This window comes from Phalacrocorax aristotelis, chromosome 1, assembly GCF_949628215.1.
Source record: "Phalacrocorax aristotelis chromosome 1, bGulAri2.1, whole genome shotgun sequence".
Classification (NCBI taxonomy): Eukaryota; Metazoa; Chordata; class Aves; order Suliformes; family Phalacrocoracidae; genus Phalacrocorax; species Phalacrocorax aristotelis.
The window spans coordinates 164,046,927-164,067,702 of NC_134276.1; the positions used below are offsets into that span (position 1 = coordinate 164,046,927).

Below are 20,776 nucleotides of genomic sequence, written 5' to 3' on the forward strand. Positions count from 1 at the left end.
GCCTGGGCTCAACACTTTTTGTGTGCCAGCTCTATTGCAGGCTGCTGAAAATTCTGGCACAGGTCCTTGCCCCTGAGCTGTGGCCATCTGGAAGTTCAGACTTCCTGGCACCACACTGGATCCAAAGTCAGGGGCATTGGGTCCCACTGAGTAGACCTGGCCAGAACCTACAGTGTAGGATTTCTTGGATCCTTTGTGCCAGGATCAGCATGCCACGGCTTTACACTGGCCTCTCACAAGTTTTCACCACCTCCCTGTCTTCATACACCAAATATATGTTTTGTTTACCTTTATTTTTCCAAGCAAGAGCAGTGATGTGGCATTGCCCATCTACTCACACAGTGTTCAGCAGATTCTGATCTTCGATGCTGAAGTTTTTGCCAAATAGAGACCACCAAAGATGTTGTAGCTTTAAGGCAGAAAAATGAATCCTCAAATTGCTGTTTTCCTTTTTCTCCTGTTCTAGATGGAAGATGACTTTTTTGTTGGCTATTTTAATGCAGTCTTGCTGTTTGGACATATTCTGAAGAAATTTATCTTCTCCCAACGCCCAGTGTCACCTGCTAGTTTCATCAACGAATTCCGAAATACCACTTTTGAAGGTAGAAAAAGTACAGTCCTGTACAAGGTTCACTAAATTGATGAAGGGAAAGAAATTTGTTTTTAAGCCCTCTTAGGATAAGTCACTTCTGCACTAAACAAGCCCAAGCCCTTCAATGAGTTTTATTCCTACTCTTTTTTCTTTTCCTATACTTTTTTTCCAAGAATGTTATCTTCAATATTAGCAGAAGCACTACACACCAGTTGTGTAGAATCACCTCAGTGCATGCAACACATAAGAGGTAGAATGTCAAAATGATGATCATTTGAAATATTGCAATTAGCAACAGACTGTTTTGAGGACCAGACTCCTTTCTGGGCTGTTGCATCATTCCTGCTGCTCTGAAGTACAAAGCAGATTTAAAGAATATTGCTGTCTAAGGAAGGGTGGGGAAGATGGAGAAAGTTTTCCAGCCAGCAGAGATGGAAGACAGGGACAAGGACCCGAAGCTGGTGTCATTCTTTTGACAAAAAGCTCAGCTCTCAATAGGGAGACTATTTGGAGAATGCGAAAGGAGCTGGAAGACTGAAGAATGTAGGTGGGTTTCAGAGTGCATGCTTCCTCCAGAAGCAACCTGGCATTCAGGCTGTTTATTCATGACTGTGGCATTTCTAAGCTTTCCCCCAAAGGTCTAGTCTTGACTTGAGGCCAGCACATATGAAATATGATGGATGTTCAAAATTACTCTGAAGTCCACTTAGCTAAGCTTTAATGAAGCAGTTTCCACCTTTTTCCAGTTTACGAAGCCATCATAGGCCTGGGTGCCTGCAGTGTGAGTATAAGCCATCTGGCAATGGGTTGGCTTTTCTTAGTCAACTTTCTTGTTCCTCTCGCAGGTTGTCTAGCACCAGTGGGATTTTGTAGGGCACAGGCTTAAAATCACAGAATTTGATCATTAGGAAAAGACAGAGGCAAGACTTACACAAAGAAGTGACATTACCTCTCTGGGAGCAAAGCCCCAGCTGTCACTTCATATCAGAGATCTGTACCAAAATGATGACTCAAAGCTTTGTGTTTTTACATCCCACCTGCTTTCAGCAAACGCAGGTGTAGAAGTTTCCCAGTCTTTCCCAATATGGACTAACAGGTTTTGGACTTATCTTTGCTTTAACTGTGGTATTCCAAACCTAGCAAAATATAGTTTCCTCCTGGAGACAGCATCCTTTTTTGAATATCAGTAAACTCATCTCTTCACTCTAAATTTGAAGGGTAAGTTGCACAAACTTCTTTACTTATCTGAAATAAATCTTTCAGTGTAATGCCCCACATTAGTTATAGGTTTAGTTTTAAAAAGAAGTCCTAGAAGTGAAAGATGTTGAACTACCTTCATTCTTTCTTGTGCTGGAGGCTGATAGAGTAGGGAGTTCATACAATAATTATTTTGATATTAAGAAGGTGGACCATGAAAAACTTAGCATCAGTTTTTGAGGTGAAAAGGGAGAAGGTAATTCCCAAACTAAAATAATGATGATGATGAACTTCAGGGAAAATAAAATAACTCGTCAGCAACAGCAGCAAAATAGCAATCTGAAGCTCGTCAAAAAGACTCTCCAGCAAAAAGAAGGGAAAAAAATGAAGGCGAGACTTTCAGGAGTGGTGGGTGTTGGCTAAGCTTGTGCTTTTGTTGAAATGACTGACTTAATGAGAGGGAAGCCAAGCCAGACTGAGGGACTTAGGAAGTTCCACCTTAAAATCCTCGGAATGTGCTACACAGGCAATTTTTCAATCTGTACATTTGCTGACATACAGAGGCAGGAGGTTCAAGGGAAAAAGAACTTGGTTAAAATAATGTTATTAGCTCTCAAAAGAGTAAGGGGAATGAAAATACCCCTGTATTTCCTTTCTTGCTGATAGATTCAAACTGCAGGTGGAAACAGGCAATTTCCCTTCTCACTTCTGAAATGGCCCCTTCAAGGGAGGTTATTCTGACATTCCTGGTATCCTGAAGAAACCTGACAAATACCTTTTCTATAGCTAAAGGGAGACTTTCCTTGTCAGTGCAGTCGGTTCAACACCTTTTATTGGATTTTGTAGAGTAAATGTAGCATGCTATTAAGGGAGAAGTAGTGCCACACTAAGCTGATATATATTTTAGCGTGTACCTGAAGATGAAAAGTATCCCAAGCATCAGAAATCTTTTTATTTATCCCATCCTTCCTGCCACATATTTGTGTTTCTGAGAACACAAGCCCTCTGACTAATTCCTTGTGTCCGCAGGTGTACTGGGTCCTGTAACTCTAGATGAATTTGGAGACATTGATAACAATTTGACACTGCTGTACACGTCACAGACTGCAAATCATGTACGTATGTCCAGGGAGCAACTATTTGACGTTATATAGGAAAGGAGACACAAAATGCCCTGTACTATTGCATAAGAATGATGAAAATAACTACAGCAGAATTGGTGGCGTGCCAAGGCATGCTGTGTATGCCAGGAGGGGGTCATGAGAGGCGTGCTGGAGACTGACAGGATTGATGTCATCTGATGATTCAGTAAGTGAAGTGCAGCTGGCATTTTGTGGGACTGATACATTTCTTTTCAGAGAGAGGGGAGGGATGAGGAAGAATATGGCAGCCAAACATATGGCTAAGCTGAGGAATGCACCACTGTAGCAGAGTGAGAATTACCTTGAGTTTGGGCAATATGTTTATTAAGGGCAGTTTGAAGCAAGGGACAAAAGAGAGAGAGCACAGCTGCTGACTGCATTTCTTCCCTCCTACACCCATAGTTCAGAACTCTTCTGTATTACGACACTCACAAGAACAAAACACACACGGTGACTACCAGTCCGGATTTTGTCTGGAAGAACCACAAGCTGCCCAGTGACACTCCAGGCACTGGTGAGAATCTCATTAAACCTACCTATTCCTTGAAGGCAAGTCACACAGTTCTAAGATCCACCTGCTCTGCAATCCAGCAAGTTACCTTCACACTGCCCCCATCCAGTGATGCCAGGAGCTGGGGACATAACAACATCTTCCCTTCTCCTGCCCCAGCCCGCCATGTTCTCTGCATCCAGCCCAATTCTAAATCTGCATTTCTGTTTAGGCACTACTAAGTCTTTTACAGACTCCCTACTGTGCCAGTGATTGTGGGGAATACCATGGCATGTTTTGGAAGAGGTCATCCACACACATAAAAGCTTCACCAGAAGATGGTGGTGGTGTGAATTGTTTGAAAGACTGTTCAGAAAAAGCAGCAGAGTTAAGGTTATGAGTTACCTGACTTTGCATTTCTGAATCACTGATGCAGCACAGTGGCTCCTGCTTGCCCCTTTATCCTTGTTGTAGGGAGCTGGGGAGAGGGCACAATACGCTGCAGATTCAGGGTGCTTCTCTGGAGGGGTCTCTTAGACGAGCTGGCTCTTTGCAGAAAGACAATGGTAAACTAGGTGATTGCTATGTCTCCACTCAAACTTTAAACCTGAAATTCCAGAAATAACCACCTCCTTTTCTTTTGAGTTTTTGGTGACTCCTGGATATAATAATAGTTGAACGCCCTTGTAATTCATCATAGCAGAGTACAGCCTTGTCAGTCTGAGCACACTGGGATTGTGTCCCCATGTAGGCTGCTGCCACATGGTGATTTGCAATGGAAAGGTATATTCTTCAGGTTATGGTATGCAGGATAAAAAATATTGCAGTGGCAGTGGGTGGAAGTCTTAGTGCACAGTGGGCTAGTTTTCACCTGAGTCATTCTCATCAGTGAGTGTCCAAAGATACCACTGTTAAAGGTCTCTGCTAAAGGACTCCATTATTTTGCTGTACTGCTTACCTCCACTAGGTAATATTACAATGCAAACAATAACTGGAGGAACAAACACCTTCTGATAACTAAAAATCCATTCACAGTAAGGTGGTTGGTGGAGTCAAACACTTTCGTTCCTCAGCAAAGTAAATCAGATGGCTTCAGCTTAGGGCTTGCTGCTTGGCCCCAGCCTTCTCAGCGTTGCTCCAGTCCCATTCTCATTCATCTGCACGGTGTTGCCAGAGGATCTCTGTATCTTTAAAACATTCCCCTGAATACATCCTTGTTTGAAGCTGCTGTACACAGGCAAAAGGAAAATGTTTGGGAATTGCAGAAAGCCAGTGTCTACAAACTAGTAGGCTAACAGCACTTAATGGAGGCCTGACTTTGTGGCCAAGCTATACCAAATCAAAGTAAACCCACTTCCCACACGTACTTGATTACTTTGTTTTCACTTTTTTTTAAAAAATAAACCTTCCTTCAGGGTGAGTCTAAACAAACACATTCCCCTAAAGGGCAACTTTTTACAGACAAAGTTTAAGTAGGCCAAAGCCAGTCAAAACTTTCCAACCAGAAACATGTTTTTCCTCCAGGGAGGTGAACAAACACAGCAACCAGAGCTCTGCTCCTTCCTAAGCTGTAACTGAGACCAGCCGACCCAGTTCTGCTACCCTCCTTCCTCCTGGCATCCCTTAAGAAAAAGGGCTTAATCCACATTTTTCCATTATTCAGAAAGTCTGAATCCTCACTCTAAACATGGATAAGGCGAGACTTAAATGCACAAACGTTTCTGGTTCCAGAGGACCTGAAAACAGTTAATTCGTGATGCACTCTCTGTTTGTATGTTGTAATACTGAGAGCCAGCAGGTGGCAGCAGAGCCTCAGGAACGGGAAATTGCAGTCCCACAGTGCTTCCATGCGCAACTTCAACCTGCTGATTGTAAGCTGCAAGCCACTACAAAGCTTAAGTTTTAGAGAAGTCGTAGGAAATGGCTTTGCACATTTTCATGTATATGTCGTTTTATAGTCATAACTTAATGTCCTTCCTTGGTGGAGGGAAACGGTAGTACTGTCAGTTTTCAGTGGCGAGCATCAGACTAATACTAAGTTACTAGGAGGCCCTGAGGCTGATGCTGGGATGAACACACAGGAAGAAGGTGGGGAGACATGATCCACAGAACAAAAAATCAAAGCCAGAAAGCTGGGTCCAAAATCCAGAGTTCCTAAATGGAATTATATGTCAGATGCAGATATTTATACTGGTACATTCAAAATCCCTGCCCAGCTGGTGTTTGATTCTGGAGGTAGCTAGTGTGTGTCTTGTTGCTTTTTATTTATTTATTTATCTTTACACTTTATAATTTTCCTGTGTGCCTTGATTTCTGTTTCTGGGTACACACATTAACCTCAGTAAGACTGAGTAGCTTGGCTCTTTTACTATCCATAACCAACATGGCAATCTGTGAAACGGGATTCTCCTCTGCCTTCTTTGCCTGCAACACTTGCTCAGTAGAGTAGGTACACTCTAGACATGTGGTCACCAGACAAAGCTCTGCACTAATGGTCTGTTGCTCTTCAAAGGAATTTGGTGGCTGAAACTTCTCTTCCTAGTATCCCTGAGCTCCAAAAACTGACCCAAGACAGGCTTCAGTTCACTTTTCCACATTAAGACAACCAAGATTACAACCTTAAATAATCAGTTCCCAGTCTTGCCAGTTCTGCCTGCCTGCTCAGGACTAGGACCCTCATGTGCTCTGTGATTTTGGGTCTAAGTCCTCAGATGCCTGAACAACCCGATTTTCAAATTGTTTGGCACCTGGCAGCTTCCAAGGACACTAATCTGGCAGCTTCTGATGCATCAGATAAATTTCCCTCTATAGCATACAAATTTCGTACTGAAGAGTAGAGTCCCCTCAGTACCACTTGTCATCCCAACACAGTGTCTACAAACGCATTCAGAAATGAGTCCACAATCTCCAAAGCTCTGTCTACAACAACTACAGAATCACTTTAAACAACTGGGCCAATAAGGGGAGAACCCAGCTACGAAATGTTGAAAAATCTATGTATGTTAAAAGCTCTACCACGATTTTCATCTTGACCTCTACTTGGATAACAAGTTCTTGTGAGAAATGCTTTTCAAAAACACAAGAGGCTGTACTCTGTATCAGCTGAAATTCTGGGTGGAAGCTGTGGTCTTCAGGTGTATCCCATTCTGAAGCAAATTATATTGTTAAAGACTCTGTGTGACAGAGGTATGGGTAGATGTGCAAAATTCACTGTCAAAGAGGCATGTCTTTCTCACTGGGTGGGTAGCCAGCAGGATAGGAACGGAAAAGACGTATGTTATAAAGCCTGAATCAGAAAGTCATTATGAGTATTGTGTTTTATGATAAAAACTGTGAGGACCAAACCTGTGTTCCCCAGTTCAGAGAAAGCTTTATCCAAATAAGTCAATGAGGAGCCCATTTTGCATTAAGCCCTGGGTATGCTGGGGGAAAACAATGTTTCCTGCCTGCCCGTGACTCTGATTTCAAATGGTCAACTGCTTACCCCATTTACATCCCTGTCCCACAGAGAGCAAGGCAAACCCAAGGTTTGCCTCCACCATCCACTCTTAAGAACTTACTGAAAGGAAAAACTTGGCTGTTTCAATTTTAAAAATGTGGTTACTAAGAAAAGCCAGCTTTATTCCTAGACTATCCTAGCTTTTTTAAAGAGGAGAACATCTGGAAACTGCTGCTGAGCTGATGCGAGACTTAGTGTGGTTAAATTTACCTCCCACCTGGGTGTCCTTACAGAGTGCCCATGCCTCAGGTGGGCATGTTTCTGGGTCATGCTTCATTCTGCAGTGAAAGAGGCAGGCATGTGTCTCTAGGCAGTGCTGAACTTTATCAAAGTCTCTCAATTTGGATGTGACCAAAGAATATCCCTGCTCAGCTAATGTGACTTGCACATGTGTGGGTGAGGGAAATTTCTTAAATATAATATTGCTTTTATTGTCCTATGTCAAGTTGTTGTATTTTTTTTTCTGCAGGCCCACACAGCTTGACCATTGCTGTCTTTACACTCACAGGAATTGTGATTCTGGTTCTCATCATCTCTTTGCTGATTCTAAGGTACCAACACATTTGGCCCTCTGTTTGTCCTTGAACCGTTTTCCTCCTAGGGCAATGCCTTTGATCTCTCCTTGAAGAGCCATTCATTGTCTTACCTTACATACCTGGGTGGTTACCCTCAGTGTGAAGTCTTCAGTATATATGCCAAGTAGTGTTTGCATCCATAGTATTGTTATGTCAGGCTAATAATCAAGGGAGAAGATGCAGCAAGAATCTTCCATCTGCTAAGAAACTTTGATTCCTATACATGCACAGAAACATATGTCTCGGACCAATCTTCAGACTTTTTCCACTTACTGCCCATCTTTAGCTTACTTGGGGTTCACTTATGTTTCTTTAACCTTTGGTGACATAAAAGTTCTATCTAGAAGGAGGTATTTGTCTTGAGTCATTGTAGGAATCAAAACACCATGAGGTTTTGGTGTTTTGATTGCACGGATCCATCGTGTCTTTCAGTTTTTTCTGACTCAGTCCAACTCCTAGCATACTGACTTTTCTAACAGCTAGAATTTCATAAGTAAAACACAGCTCAGCTTTATCATGATGGAAAAAGGAGAAAGAGAAATCAATTATATCTCCTTTTGCTGGAAGACATGCCACCCCACTTCCAAAGTATATGGTTTTATTTAATATTTTTTAAAAAATCTTACCTGTGCATCTGTTTTCAGTAGCTAAGCATCCCTCTTTGCTATATATCAGAGAACTTGAGAAAAAGTGAGAAAATCAGATCTTAAGAAAACTTGATTAGACACAGACATTACCCAGGCTCTTTTATTTTGAGTAGACCAATCTGCCTTGCTAACAAAGCTTTTCATGAGGGAAAAATCAAAGATGAAGGTATACAACTCTTACACATCCAGTTAACCTCAAGAAATGGAAGAGCTAATCATTGCCACATCTAAGCACTAATGTATAAACAGACAGGTAAAGTTTGCAATGGCTATGAAAATTGGTGAAAATTGGTTCATATTTGCAGGTGTATAAAACCTAAAGATTCTGTTTAGATTATTAGATTATTATTGTATTCATATCCCTGTAATATTCCCTAGCATCAAATATATAAGAGATTCCTGAGGATTTTTTTAGAATAAAGCTTGACCTTATAGTGTTTAAATAATAGCAAACTTCTCAGCTATAATTGCTACCAAAGCTAGCTCCCTAACAAGCAAAGGAGAAGAGAGGCTCAGCTACGAATATGAACAAAATGCCTAATTATTCCTTCTTTAGCTCCCAAATTTCTAGGACACTTGAACTATCCCACATCTCTCTGTGTAGTTCTGACTGCTAAGGAAAGAGGCGAAGTCCTGAAAATCACATAACTAAATATTAGACCTAGTAGATTTTAATTCAGTTTGATATGTTAATCACTAGCTGATATCAGTTTGAATTGCAGTGCATCCTGGTGATACAACACATCTTACGAGATCGAACTGAGACAAACAGTCCTTACCACAATTACTCATCTCCCTTTTCTTATATATGTATGAGTTAAAATACATTGGAAAAGGGAATATTTTTGTTATTAGTCAATACCATGGGTTCTCCCATCTGGAGCATTTGCCAGCAGTCATCAGGCTGCTGGGATTCCCCTGCGGACTCTCCAGTCAGTCCTGTGGTTTTTTAATAGAGGAAGGACTTGCACGGGTAAGTGGGAAATGTGATGAACACTACTCTTGTTGCAGCTTTTCTTTAATAGAAGACAGTGTCTGCTCTGAAGTTCTAAAAGGGAGACAGCAGTTTCCTTCTCCCCATTCTCAGGGCTCTTCCCTCATTTTTACAAAATGTGCAGAATACAAGGGACATGCACAAAAAGTCATCTCAGCGCTGTTGTTACCTCCTCTCCTGGCATTGTATTCATACCAGTTCTTGCCTGTTGATGCCAGGACTTCCTTTGGCTTGTGTTTGTTTGTGGGACCTCCCTTCAGAGTACATTCAATAGCACAGAGGAGAGTACTATATAAAATCCAGATGGCCCTTTGTGCTTTAAATTGCTCTGACCTCCCTTGAGACTCTGGCAATTGCCTGGCAGTTGTTCTGCTAAGTCTGTTCTGTTCTTCTGCTATGGCTATGGAATTGAATGAGCATTTAAGCTTTCCCAAGACTAGAGGCATTAGAGCAGCTTCAAACTGGAAAATTGTATGAGAGTGAGGGCTTGTGCTCAAGCCTTGACCCTGACACTCCATCCTTGTGTCATCCTGACACTGGAAGCTTCCCAGTCCTAACCTGCTGTTGTGGGTTTTGGTTCACTGGGAGGATATTCTGAAGCAGTTAGCTTGTTTTGCAGGAAGTACAGGAGACATAATGAGCGTCGGTGGAAGAAATGGTTCCATATACCGCCTGAGCAAATCTTGCCTCTGGAGACCAGTGAGACAAGTCATGTTAGTTTGAAGGTAAGAGAAGCATGATGCCTGAAGATGGGTCTTGGATTTTGTCTTCTAAAGACCGTCAATGCTGGGGTGTTGGCATACTCTGACTACAATGCAGGCTATTGCTCTGGTAGAACTAGGATCTGTTAAAAATTATTTATATTTTAAATTTTTTTAACCCTTGCTGTATTAAAGAAAAAAGAGATTATTCCCCATTTATCACTCCCTAATAGAATATATTTGTTCCCCGACAGTAAAGCCCATTTTGCGATGGGGGAACAGGCTAGGTATTGATTTCCAGTCTCTTCCATACCACCATTGTTACAAATTGTTTCCCTGTGTTTTGTTATGCCTCTGTAACACCCAAGAGCATGAAAGCAGCAGGTGGAGGCCCTGGCAGCCGTGGGAGTGGCATGGATGTCCCACACTTTCTGTGGCATGTAGTGGCACTCCCTATAGAGAGAGGCTTATACTTCTCTGTGTGGCACACACTGACATTACTTATCTCTCTGGACCTGCCAAGTGGGGAGTAGGTGATAATTGCAAGTTAATTATTCTTTTTTGTTCTCAGATTGATGAAGATAAGAGACGTGACACCACCCAGCGACTGCGCCAAGGCAAATATGACAAGAAGGTAACCTGACTGCAGTGTCCATGCTCCCTTCCTCAGCCTAGGAGGTCTCTTTCTGGGGGAAGGTGGTTCCTCTCCAGTGACAATTCCATGTCTCCCAACCTTGCAAAATGGCTTGATCTTATGGAAGGAATAAGCCATTTATTCCCTATCAGGTGCTTTGCATTTTGCTTACTGATGGGAGGCAAAATATTAGGCTCCATGAACACCTAGCCTAATCCAGAAGCACAGAAGCATAAAGAGAGGGACCAGAAATCTGATACATTTTTGGTACCGAAGAGATTAATGGATTAATGAAGGACAGGACATTTACAAGGCAATTCTGGTACATTCAGTAGAGCTATCTGCCTGTCTGAGATATATTCATGTTGAGTTAAAATTTGCATCATTGACAGTTCTAAAAAGTTCATATCTATGTGGTTAATCTTTTGATGGAAATATAACTCTGTTACTTATTAGCTGATTAACGGAAACTCCCAACAGTGAAGCAGTAGGCAGGTGTTTCTCACGTATTCCTTTGTATGGACATTTCTTGGAAAAGAAGGATGAATTGATGTTGTACTAAACCTATGAGTTTTTCCCTCTGTTATTTTTTCTTCAGGTGGTGATCCTAAAGGATCTCAAAAACAGCGATGGTAATTTCTCAGAGAAGCAAAAAGTAGAACTGAACAAGGTAACTGTTGCACGTAGCAGCTGGACACTGCAGGGTGGGATGGGGCCTATGAGTGAAGTAATTGCTTTCCACTTTCAACTCCAACAGCCATATGCTTGTGCATGTTTGTGAGGTAGATGGGTAATGAGTTCCTCAAAGGATATTGCCTGATGAACTTCCTCTTTGTGTGTGTGATCTCATTACCAGTTCAGAGTCTGAACTGTATGGCAGTGAAGCTGAGAATGAATGAAGTAATTCTTGCTCTGTCATATGGCCTCGGTAAATACATCTTTATAACTGATGCTAAAAGGCAAGGCACTCTCTTTGTTCATATCATGCTAATTCATTAGTAGTGGAATGTTGTAGTTAGATCTTATTATTGAATGCCAAGTGCAGCTCTTTAAATATAGGTAACTCTCTGCTGACTTGTGCATACAGACTCTTCCAACATGAGATGAATTTGGCTGCAGTATTGCATCTTTTTTGAATGGTTTTCCTTTTTTTGCAACACAGCTATACTATTAATTCAATAAGCTCTAAAAATACCTCAAAGTAAACTACAGTTGTCTATATAAATGGACAAAGTCCAGAATATCATGCAGCATCATTAAATTTTTATTAGTTGCTCATTTACCGACTGATTCACAGCATTCTGTCATTCATAACGTCTATTCTGGTCAACTGCGAAGTCTGAGTACAGAGGCAATAATGGAGACTACAGTGGGCTCTGGAATTAACTTGCAGTATCCAACAGCAGCCATGCTTACCTCCCTAATCCAGAAGGCTCTGCAATGACAAACATCTTCAAGTACTTCACTCAGTGCCTTAGTACACACTGGTTTAAAGGGAACTCAAACACCTTATGAGGGCCTGAGATAAAAAGGCACGTCACACAAGTATCCTTGACCTGTGTTTCTGTACTAACAATGATTGCTTCTAAAAATAGATGCAATGTTTCTGCTCTAGCTCCTACAGATTGATTATTACAACCTGACCAAGTTCTACGGCACTGTGAAGATAGACACCATGATCTTTGGAGTGATTGAGTACTGCGAAAGAGGCTCTTTGCGGGTAAAGAATTTTGCAGGTTTCTTTCCACCCCCAAAATACCAAATTTCAAAGTAAGAAAAAAAATCCCCATCTCTACGTCTCTGGCCCTCATGCAGCAGCCATGGACTGTGCAAGTGGTGGTAGGTTTCTGACTCCAGGTTCCCTCCCCCTTGCTCAGTTGTCTCCAGCCTTCCCCAAGTGCTGCTGTGGCTGCCATCAGTTTGATGGTTCTCCGCAGCCAGAGGCTGAGGTGAGGTGCAAGCAAGGAAAAGTACAGGCAGAGCTATGCCCAAGCAACAGCAACACCCAGTATTTGTATCATGTCCCCTGTCGGGAGCATATAGGATATAACTTCTTTATTTTCCAAGCTCTAGCTGTTGTCTCTGCTAATGCCCTTGTGGACCCCCATAGTGCCCCCAGAGTGTGAAAGGTTAGAGGAAAGAATATATTCCATATTAATGCAGGACAAACATTTAAGGCTGGAATATGGCAAATCTTGTGCTGTAAAGGACAACAGCCCTTTATTTCTGTTTATAAAAAGAATGGTAAATTGATGCCTGGCAAGAGTTATGGAAAGACTGATGGTTTATTACTACCAATATTATTTCAGTGCTAATCATGAAATAATGGCGCCTTCAGCTCTTCTGCAGGCACACATTGTCTCTGCTTCCGAGTTCATACAAAGACTCTCATCAGTAGCAGTGGTCTCTGGAACAAACTCACAGCAAGGCAGCAAAGCAACAGCTCTGTCACTAGTTCTTTTATTGTAAACTGGCATACTCAGGGAGGTTTATTTTTAGCAATGGAAATCATAGAGGTTGGAAGAACTGTAAATGACTGGCACTTTAAGATAAAGGAACAGTCTACTTTGAACTTGTAAGTCCATGAGTAAATTGGTAGGAAATGGACCATGAGCACAAACCACAGAAATTCCTTTCCCTTCCTTTTGCACACCTTGCCCATTTCTGTCTCAGCTATTTTGCTTTATTTAAGACTCAGCTTTAAAAGAAATTCACTATTTACATTTAATTACACAAAAACCTTTTTTCTAGAGTCCTCAATTTTCTAGCTCTATATAAACCTAAAATATATTTCATATGCCTTGTTTTCTGAATCAACTCCTGCTCTAGTGCACGTACTCCCTATGAGAAGTGAAGGGCTACCTCTTTCAGCTGCAGATAAAGGCTGCGCAATTTAGATACTCATACCTCATCTCCTTTTTCCCTGATGTGGTTTAGAATCACTCTTCTCTTCACAGGATGTTTTAAATGATAAAATCTCCTACCCTGATGGCACATTCATGGACTGGGAATTTAAAATCTCTGTCATGTATGATATTGCCAAGGTAAGTGGGCTGCTGACAGTGCACTGTTCATCAACCTGTCCTGTCTTGCAAAACAGATCCTCTGGAGAAGGGCAGCTCTCAGGGTCTTCTGCCTTCCTTGCTAAAGGATGTATGCCTTTCTGCACTTTCCTCCTCTGGGAATAGGTGTATAAGGCAGGAGGGGCCAGTGAATCTCAAACTGAAGGGGGAAATGGGAGCCAGAGCTGGCTTTGGGCTATTTATAAATAAACAAATAAAGTGCATATGTCCCAGAGATCAGAGGGTTACAAATCTGTTGACCAGTGACTCTGATTAGTAAGGGCCTGTGCAGTCACAAGACCTGCAAAACACATTGCTTTCTGGCCTCAGGTAAAGCATATAAAGGAAAACTATGGTTTTTTCGAAATGATGGAATTATTCCAATTTGTATCCAGAGACAGGATAAACTTTTTCTAAATAAACTGTTTATTTTGCATCCTGATTTTCTTACTCACTAGAGTGAGAAACTAGAAATTAGAGTTATCCATTTCAGGCATTTCAGTTCAAGGGGGAAGAGATTAATCCTGTACAGAAACCAAGACTGGTTTTCAGTAACTTTCAACAGATCTTTACATTTTAGGTCCTTGTGGTAGGAAGACTCAATATGAATGGTAAAAGAAATTCTATTCTAGTTAAAACTGGTATCTGTTTAGCTGGTATTTAAGGAGCCTGTATAATTCACAGGTATAATAATTCATTATCTCTGCAGGTAATGTGGAGAATTACCTCTGCCTTTTTGGTAGTGCTCAACTGCTCTCCATTTCCTATTGCTGATTTGTTTATCAGTGTATATTGATATTGCTGAGTTGGACAGTCCTCCCATTTCCCTACATCATCAGTTCAGATTTGGTCTCCGCAATGAATGGCTCCACTGTGTCTGTTCTAAAGAGATATTGAAAATCTTGCTCTTTATTAAAGTCCCCTTAATCCAAATTGTCACAGTTTGTTGGCCTTGTTAATGGATTTCAAGTTCAGTTAATGTTGAGCATGAAGTTTCATTTTAAATAGTAGCAGTGGAGCCTCCCTTCCTTCTTATAGCATATCAAAAAACATGGTGTTTTTTAACCCTTTGCAGTTCACCTTCAGATGTTTCCTAAGAAAACAGGGATTAGTACTGGCTCTGTTTACAAGAAGGAGAGAGAAATCCCAGTCCCTCTGAAGGGAGCAACCAAATGCCCAGTGACTGCACTGGGACTGGGACTTTACAACCAGTCATTCACTGCACCATTGGTAATGGGGATGGGACATGGGGTCAGAGGATGGGTGTTGAACTGCACCTTTTCTGTTGAATGACTCTTGAGCATTATTAGCCATGTTAATAGAGATGGTTCACAGAATCTTCCTGAAAACTTGTAGGTACCTAGGAATATCAGGAAACTTACTGTCATTTGGAAGATCTGCCAGCCTCTCATATTCCTTGACCTGATGCTGCAGTGGAGCCTCTGGGACCTAGACATTTCCATGAACTTCTTGTATTGCTTTTTCCAAACCACAGCTTCCCAAACTCCAGGCACCCTGTCTATTTTTACTTGAATGGCTTCTTGCTTTACATAAGTTACTTCATAGCCCTTCAGCTCCAGTTCCTCTCATCCCAGCATCTGCCCTTTTCAAGCCCAGCTTCAGCTCTCCAGGCTGTTAAAATCTCTGACCAGCTCTGCAGTTAATTTGCTTTCCTTTTGATATGCTCCTCCCTCTCCATACCACCACTTTCCTACACCCCACTTTTACTGTTGCCCAAACAGTCCTCGTACTTCGCCTACTCTTCATCTGGCACAGAAGCTGCTGCATCAGTGTTTCTGAACAGAGGAGGTTGTATCATTTCTATTCCCTGGTACAGCTAGCCAAGCAGTGGCTATTCCTAAAGCATCGCCCAGTCCACTAGAGGAGGTAGGGTAGGCAAATGGGAAGCCATGAATCTGCTCCATTTACCTTTTTTTCTGGTTTTTGGTTTTGGGTTTTTTTTTTTCCCCTTTTCTATCTTTGCTGTCTCTGGGTCTGATGGCACCACCTATTGCTACATGGATTTGGTTACATGTGACCAAAGAGCTCTGATGAAAGGTCTGCTAAGAAGGAATTGCAGTAATCAAGCCTTGCAGTTACTAGTGCATACACTGTCATTGCAACACTATTTATTAAATAAGGGGCTGCTGCAGGATATTGTGCAAGAGATTGTAATATTCTTGCACTGTATCAGGAAAAGGGTTCTTAGTCAGAAGTAAAGCTTCAGAGCTTCAGAGCAGAGGTTACAAGAATGCCTGAAGGATTTAGGAGTGCTGCACTGAAAGTCATTATAAATATTGAAAATCACATTGTGGGTTAATAGGTTCTGTGTTTCCAGGTAGATGCATAGGATAGTTGGAAGGAAAGAGGAAACTTTTATCAGGCACATTTACAAGACTGCCTCCAGAAATTGTTAACAAGAAAGCCCTGGTACCAGGAAATAAAAATTACCTTTGCCTGGCATTTGATGCTGAAACTGATTAGGAATTCTGCTGTAGCAATGGGTATAGTTCCTGACTGATGAAAGCAGGTGTTGGTAAAAGGCACAGCTGGAGTAAATAAGACCAAAACCAGGCAAAACATCCTGGATAATGTCATCAGGGCTGCACAATAAAAGCTGCTTAAGCAAGAAACGTGTTCCTTGGATACAGTGTGCAGTAAGTCTCTGTGAAGTCTAAGTATAGTTTCTGTAAGTTTTGGCACGGTCTAGATAGGTCCAGGATAACCAGTCCAACAACATTCTCCAGGGATTGCAACTCTTGCATTCTCCAGGGATTGCATCTCTTGCAGGCTGCTTGTGTCTCAGACTACATCTACTGTGCCCAAAACTCAGCTCATGTCTTAGTGATCTCTTGTAGCATTTGCTGGTCCATTCCCAAATATGGGTGCTGAAGGAGAGAAACCCCAGCATGTCATACAGTGTATTCATGACCACATGGGCTATGTAACCCTGATTAAAGTCTATCTACCATTTATCATACAAGAGGATGAGCTATACATGTAGGAATCTAAGTGGAAGACCATTCAGAGAAGAAACTAAAGAGATACGAATTACCTGTTCTGGCTTCTACAGAATACATATTGTGCTTCATATACTGAGCTACAGAAATGAGGGCTATAGGGAGAAAAACAACCAGCAGTAGGCTATAAGTAGGTGTGAGCGTAAGTAGTTCAGAAGAGAGAGATGAAACAGAATAAATAATAGCAAGAGGGTGCAAATTAGCATACCTACTCCCTTGTTCAGTTTACGCCCACTTACTAATGTTCTTTTCCTGCTATGCCTCAGTGCTGGCCCCTTCTCATGAATTGCACCGTATTTGAGTGTCTTAGACTAAATGAGATAAAATCAGAGGTGATGAGTAAAAAGGGACAAACTACACGCCTGTGTGTGTTGTGAGTCAAGAGTCTGAATCTCAGGAAATGTACCTCAAATTGCATCGACCAGTCCTCATGGTGCCCACTTCCAAGTTTAGCTCCTGGATAGCTGTTATGTATTGACTAGTACAGAGAAAACCATAATGTCAGGTCAGAAAAGACCATTATGATTGTCTAATCTGATCCCCTGCCTTATATAAGCCTTAGTGCATCATCTAACACTCTCTGCATTGATCCCTCTTTAGCCCTCTGCTTTGCAGAAGAGGATCTGCTGCAATGTTTCTGAATGAAGTCTCTGGTGTTTGGTAATCTTAAAAGACAATACAGGCAAAAAGAGCAATTCCTCTCACACCTATAGTGTCCATTGGATGAAAATGTAGTTCGAAGCATTTTTTTTTGTTATATTCCAACAAATCTGTACTAAATTTACAAAAAAACCCCAAAACATTTATTGCAAGTGCAATCAAAACTTGTGTGGGAGGAAATAAATTTTCCTAATTGCTTAATTGTGTTCTAATCTTATCAAAACCCAAGATGCTATGTCAGACTTTTGTTAACTGAGAGGAAGGATGGTCTTCCATGACATGATCCTTCTAATGATCCATCTCCTCATTTCTTAACATTGACTGTTCCTGTCATCTTGGAGAGTCTCCTCTGTAAAATAATACTTGTTTCCCTCCGTGTCAGGGAATTGTGATTTATGCATATGCATTGCTGGTGAAGGCCATTTAATTACTTGGACAGATATTACACTGATACTTCACATTCTTACTGAGTCTGGTAACAGCTGAGCGTCTCACACATAGTCTTGCTTTCTTACTCTTTTTTTATCAACCACAGGGGATGTCTTACCTGCACTCAAGCAAAACTGAAGTCCATGGTCGACTCAAATCCACAAACTGTGTAGTTGACAATCGCATGGTAGTGAAGATCACCGATTTTGGCTGTAATTCAATTCTGCCTCCAAGGAAAGGTAAAAACAGTACCCGGTTGGACTCTCCTTCATGGTTTCCAACCCAATGGAATTTTCCTATATTCATGGTTCAGCAGGGCCTAATTACATCTTGTACATAGTACAAAACATACAATAGGATTTTGTTTCATGTAGCAGCCATCACAAAAATGATATCTGAAAACACTGTTGTAACTTAAGTAACACAATGAATGAGAATTATTAGCAGGTAGAGAAAGAAATTAGGCCATGTAGGTGAGAAGGAAAGGAAAGGTGAATTTTAAACTTATAGTTTAGAAAACAGATTTCACATGTGACTGCGCTGCAAGGAACATTTTCAGCATCCAAGGCCTTCATGCAAACAGCTCTCTTCAGCAGTAACACTGAATTTGTGTGAAGGAGGTAAGTACCACATGATCTTGTCATTGACCATTTGCATATGTTACCACAGTACTCCGTGATTTAATTTAAATATTAACACTCATAATTCTGATCATCCTTAAAAAAATCTGTAATGATATGCAATGATAACCTTAATGTTTTTCATTCCATAGGTAGGAATATAGCAACATGTGTTCAATCAGATTGGAATATTTTTAACAGCTTTTCTTTATATTTTCTATTCATCTCATATTCATAGGACATTTCTGTAAAATAGAGCTTTCTACTCATCTTTTCCTTCTTACCTGATCTTGAGTGAAAAGACAAGCCCATCTGAAATTATGTCATCTGAATCTGTATAGTAGAGCTTGGGGTATAATAAGCACAGCTTTGTGCCATAACGGTAGTATATGATCTGAGAAGAAACTGCGGTTGCAACTAGGTTAAGAGAAAATTTTTACATTCAGACACAAACATGCTCAAGAGTAGCAATGAGAACATAAAAAAGAGTAAGAAAAGTGCACTGAATGTAAATGTTCTATTCATTCTTCATTTTACATATTTCATATTTAAATTTATATTATTATTACACTGTAATATATTTCTCTTCTTCCATTGCTCGTAAGATAAATGCTTTGATGAGCAGCCTCAAAATTTCTGGCTACTAGATTTCTTTCCCTGAAGGAAACTTACTGTTTCACAAGAGATCTACAGATTCATTGTGGATGGTTGTTGCAGCCCCTTCAGGGTCACTGTGTTCAGGTCACTGTTATGATAGGTCACCAAAATGTCATAACAAACTGTCATACCACGGCAGCATTCTGGTTTTGAGGTATGATAGTGCTTGTTGCACTAGAAATACAGATAAATGATTTCTGTAGAAAGAAAGTGATTACGAGCAGGTAATATTATGTCAGGATCAAAAGCATTTGAGAATTATTAAAAAAGATTCATATCAAGGTCACTGGGAAATATTACAGTCTTCTCACCTGGCATTTGTATAAAAAACTCCATGTATCTAGCTCAATAATTTATGGCTCAGCTTTTTTTTAGAGCACTGGCATTCCTTGGTCTTATCCAGATGCATAATCTATTTCTAAGAAGCCCATGAAAGGTAGCTAAGAAAAGCAAGTTCTTTGCCAATAACTATAACTTTTCTGGAGGTGTGACGGTCTGCATCTACAGTGGAAAATAGTAGGGTCAGCAAATGCCAGACAATTGAAAATTACCACATCAGAGGTTTATCTAACCTGTATTGATAAATCTCAAGATTTATCTTAAGAAAAATGCTAAAGTAGGAAATACACAGTACCAGTGGGCTCTGGGTTTGATATGGAAAGAGTAAAAGGAAATATCACTATAGCCAATGGTTGCTCTGAGAAGGATCACCCTTTTTCAATTACTTCTCTCCTTTCCCCCTTTACCTCATCCCCACTGTCATCTGGATCTTCAGACCTGTGGACAGCTCCTGAGCATCTCCGTCATGCTGATGTATCTCAGAAGGGTGACGTGTACAGCTACGGGATCATTGCCCAAGAAATCATCCTACGCAGGGAGACCTTCTACACCAGTCACTGCCGGGACAACAAAGGTAAATCCACAGATTTCTCCTCCATTGCAGCCTTCTGGGATAGCATAGCTGTAACTGGCCCATTTTCCACATTTTGTCAAAGGCACTGTCTCTGATATTTGCTTGAACTGCTGCTTCTTTCACTGTGTGATGACTGAAAAGCCTGTTTGAAGGACCTCATTGTGGGAGCAAGAGTCCTTATTCTTTCTGTAAATAAAGTTTGCCTTGAGTTTACTTGCCCTTTCTCCTCCCTCCTCACCTTGGCCACAGCATTACGGAAGTTAACATTAGACAATGCTGTCCAGACTTACTGTAACATTTAAAGGCCACAAAGGTTCTTCTATTATGAGTTGTGCATGACATATAATAATTCACTCATATTAGGCATCGTAAAACAGCAATGTCAACACAGAACAACAAAAACTCCGCAGCATGACACAAGAACATCTGGCATTTAAAAACTGGCAATTCAGACTTTATTCAAGCCTGTCAAAATTAACTTTAGTAATTTAATTTATGTCAGAAAAAGCATTTCCTCCTGTAGTACATCCATTAAACTCCATTTTGTGCATTTTGTGACATTGTTTTTGAGTGCTTAACAGCCCAGTCAATCCCAGTTCCCAGAATCCAGGCATTATTATACATTAGAACTGACATAAAAGCATGTGTGGGTTTGGGATTTTCCTAGTGACAGTTAGCAACAAGTTTAGACATTGCCTTTACCTCTGAGTCATTCTGATAGATCCACCTCACATTTGTGAAAACATCTAGAGCAGCAGCTGGACAGGCTAATAGCTCTTTTCCTGAGTTATGTTCGAGAATGATTTCTGGGACACATTCATCATCCTACATTATCGCAAATCTATGTTCATATTTGGGGAAACACAGTATTTCACATCATTGACTCTTTAATATAAATGTAGACCTAAAAGAGATTAGAAATGCCTGTTCCCCTTCAAACAAAT

The 20,776-nt window shown here is 41.0% G+C and overlaps 1 protein-coding gene across 1 annotated transcript in view; it reads left to right on the plus strand.

The window, feature by feature from the left end:
• GUCY2C (guanylate cyclase 2C) overlaps window positions 1-20,776 on the plus strand; it is a 45,863-nt gene that overhangs the window by 12,639 nt on the left and 12,448 nt on the right. The window contains exons 8-18 of the mRNA XM_075094456.1: window positions 467-602; window positions 2,819-2,904; window positions 3,334-3,445; window positions 7,390-7,471; window positions 9,756-9,861; window positions 10,409-10,471; window positions 11,070-11,141; window positions 12,087-12,191; window positions 13,429-13,515; window positions 17,749-17,881; window positions 19,695-19,832. Coding sequence (XP_074950557.1) covers window positions 467-602; window positions 2,819-2,904; window positions 3,334-3,445; window positions 7,390-7,471; window positions 9,756-9,861; window positions 10,409-10,471; window positions 11,070-11,141; window positions 12,087-12,191; window positions 13,429-13,515; window positions 17,749-17,881; window positions 19,695-19,832 — 1,120 coding nt within the window. The remainder of the gene's footprint in view (window positions 1-466; window positions 603-2,818; window positions 2,905-3,333; window positions 3,446-7,389; window positions 7,472-9,755; window positions 9,862-10,408; window positions 10,472-11,069; window positions 11,142-12,086; window positions 12,192-13,428; window positions 13,516-17,748; window positions 17,882-19,694; window positions 19,833-20,776) is intronic.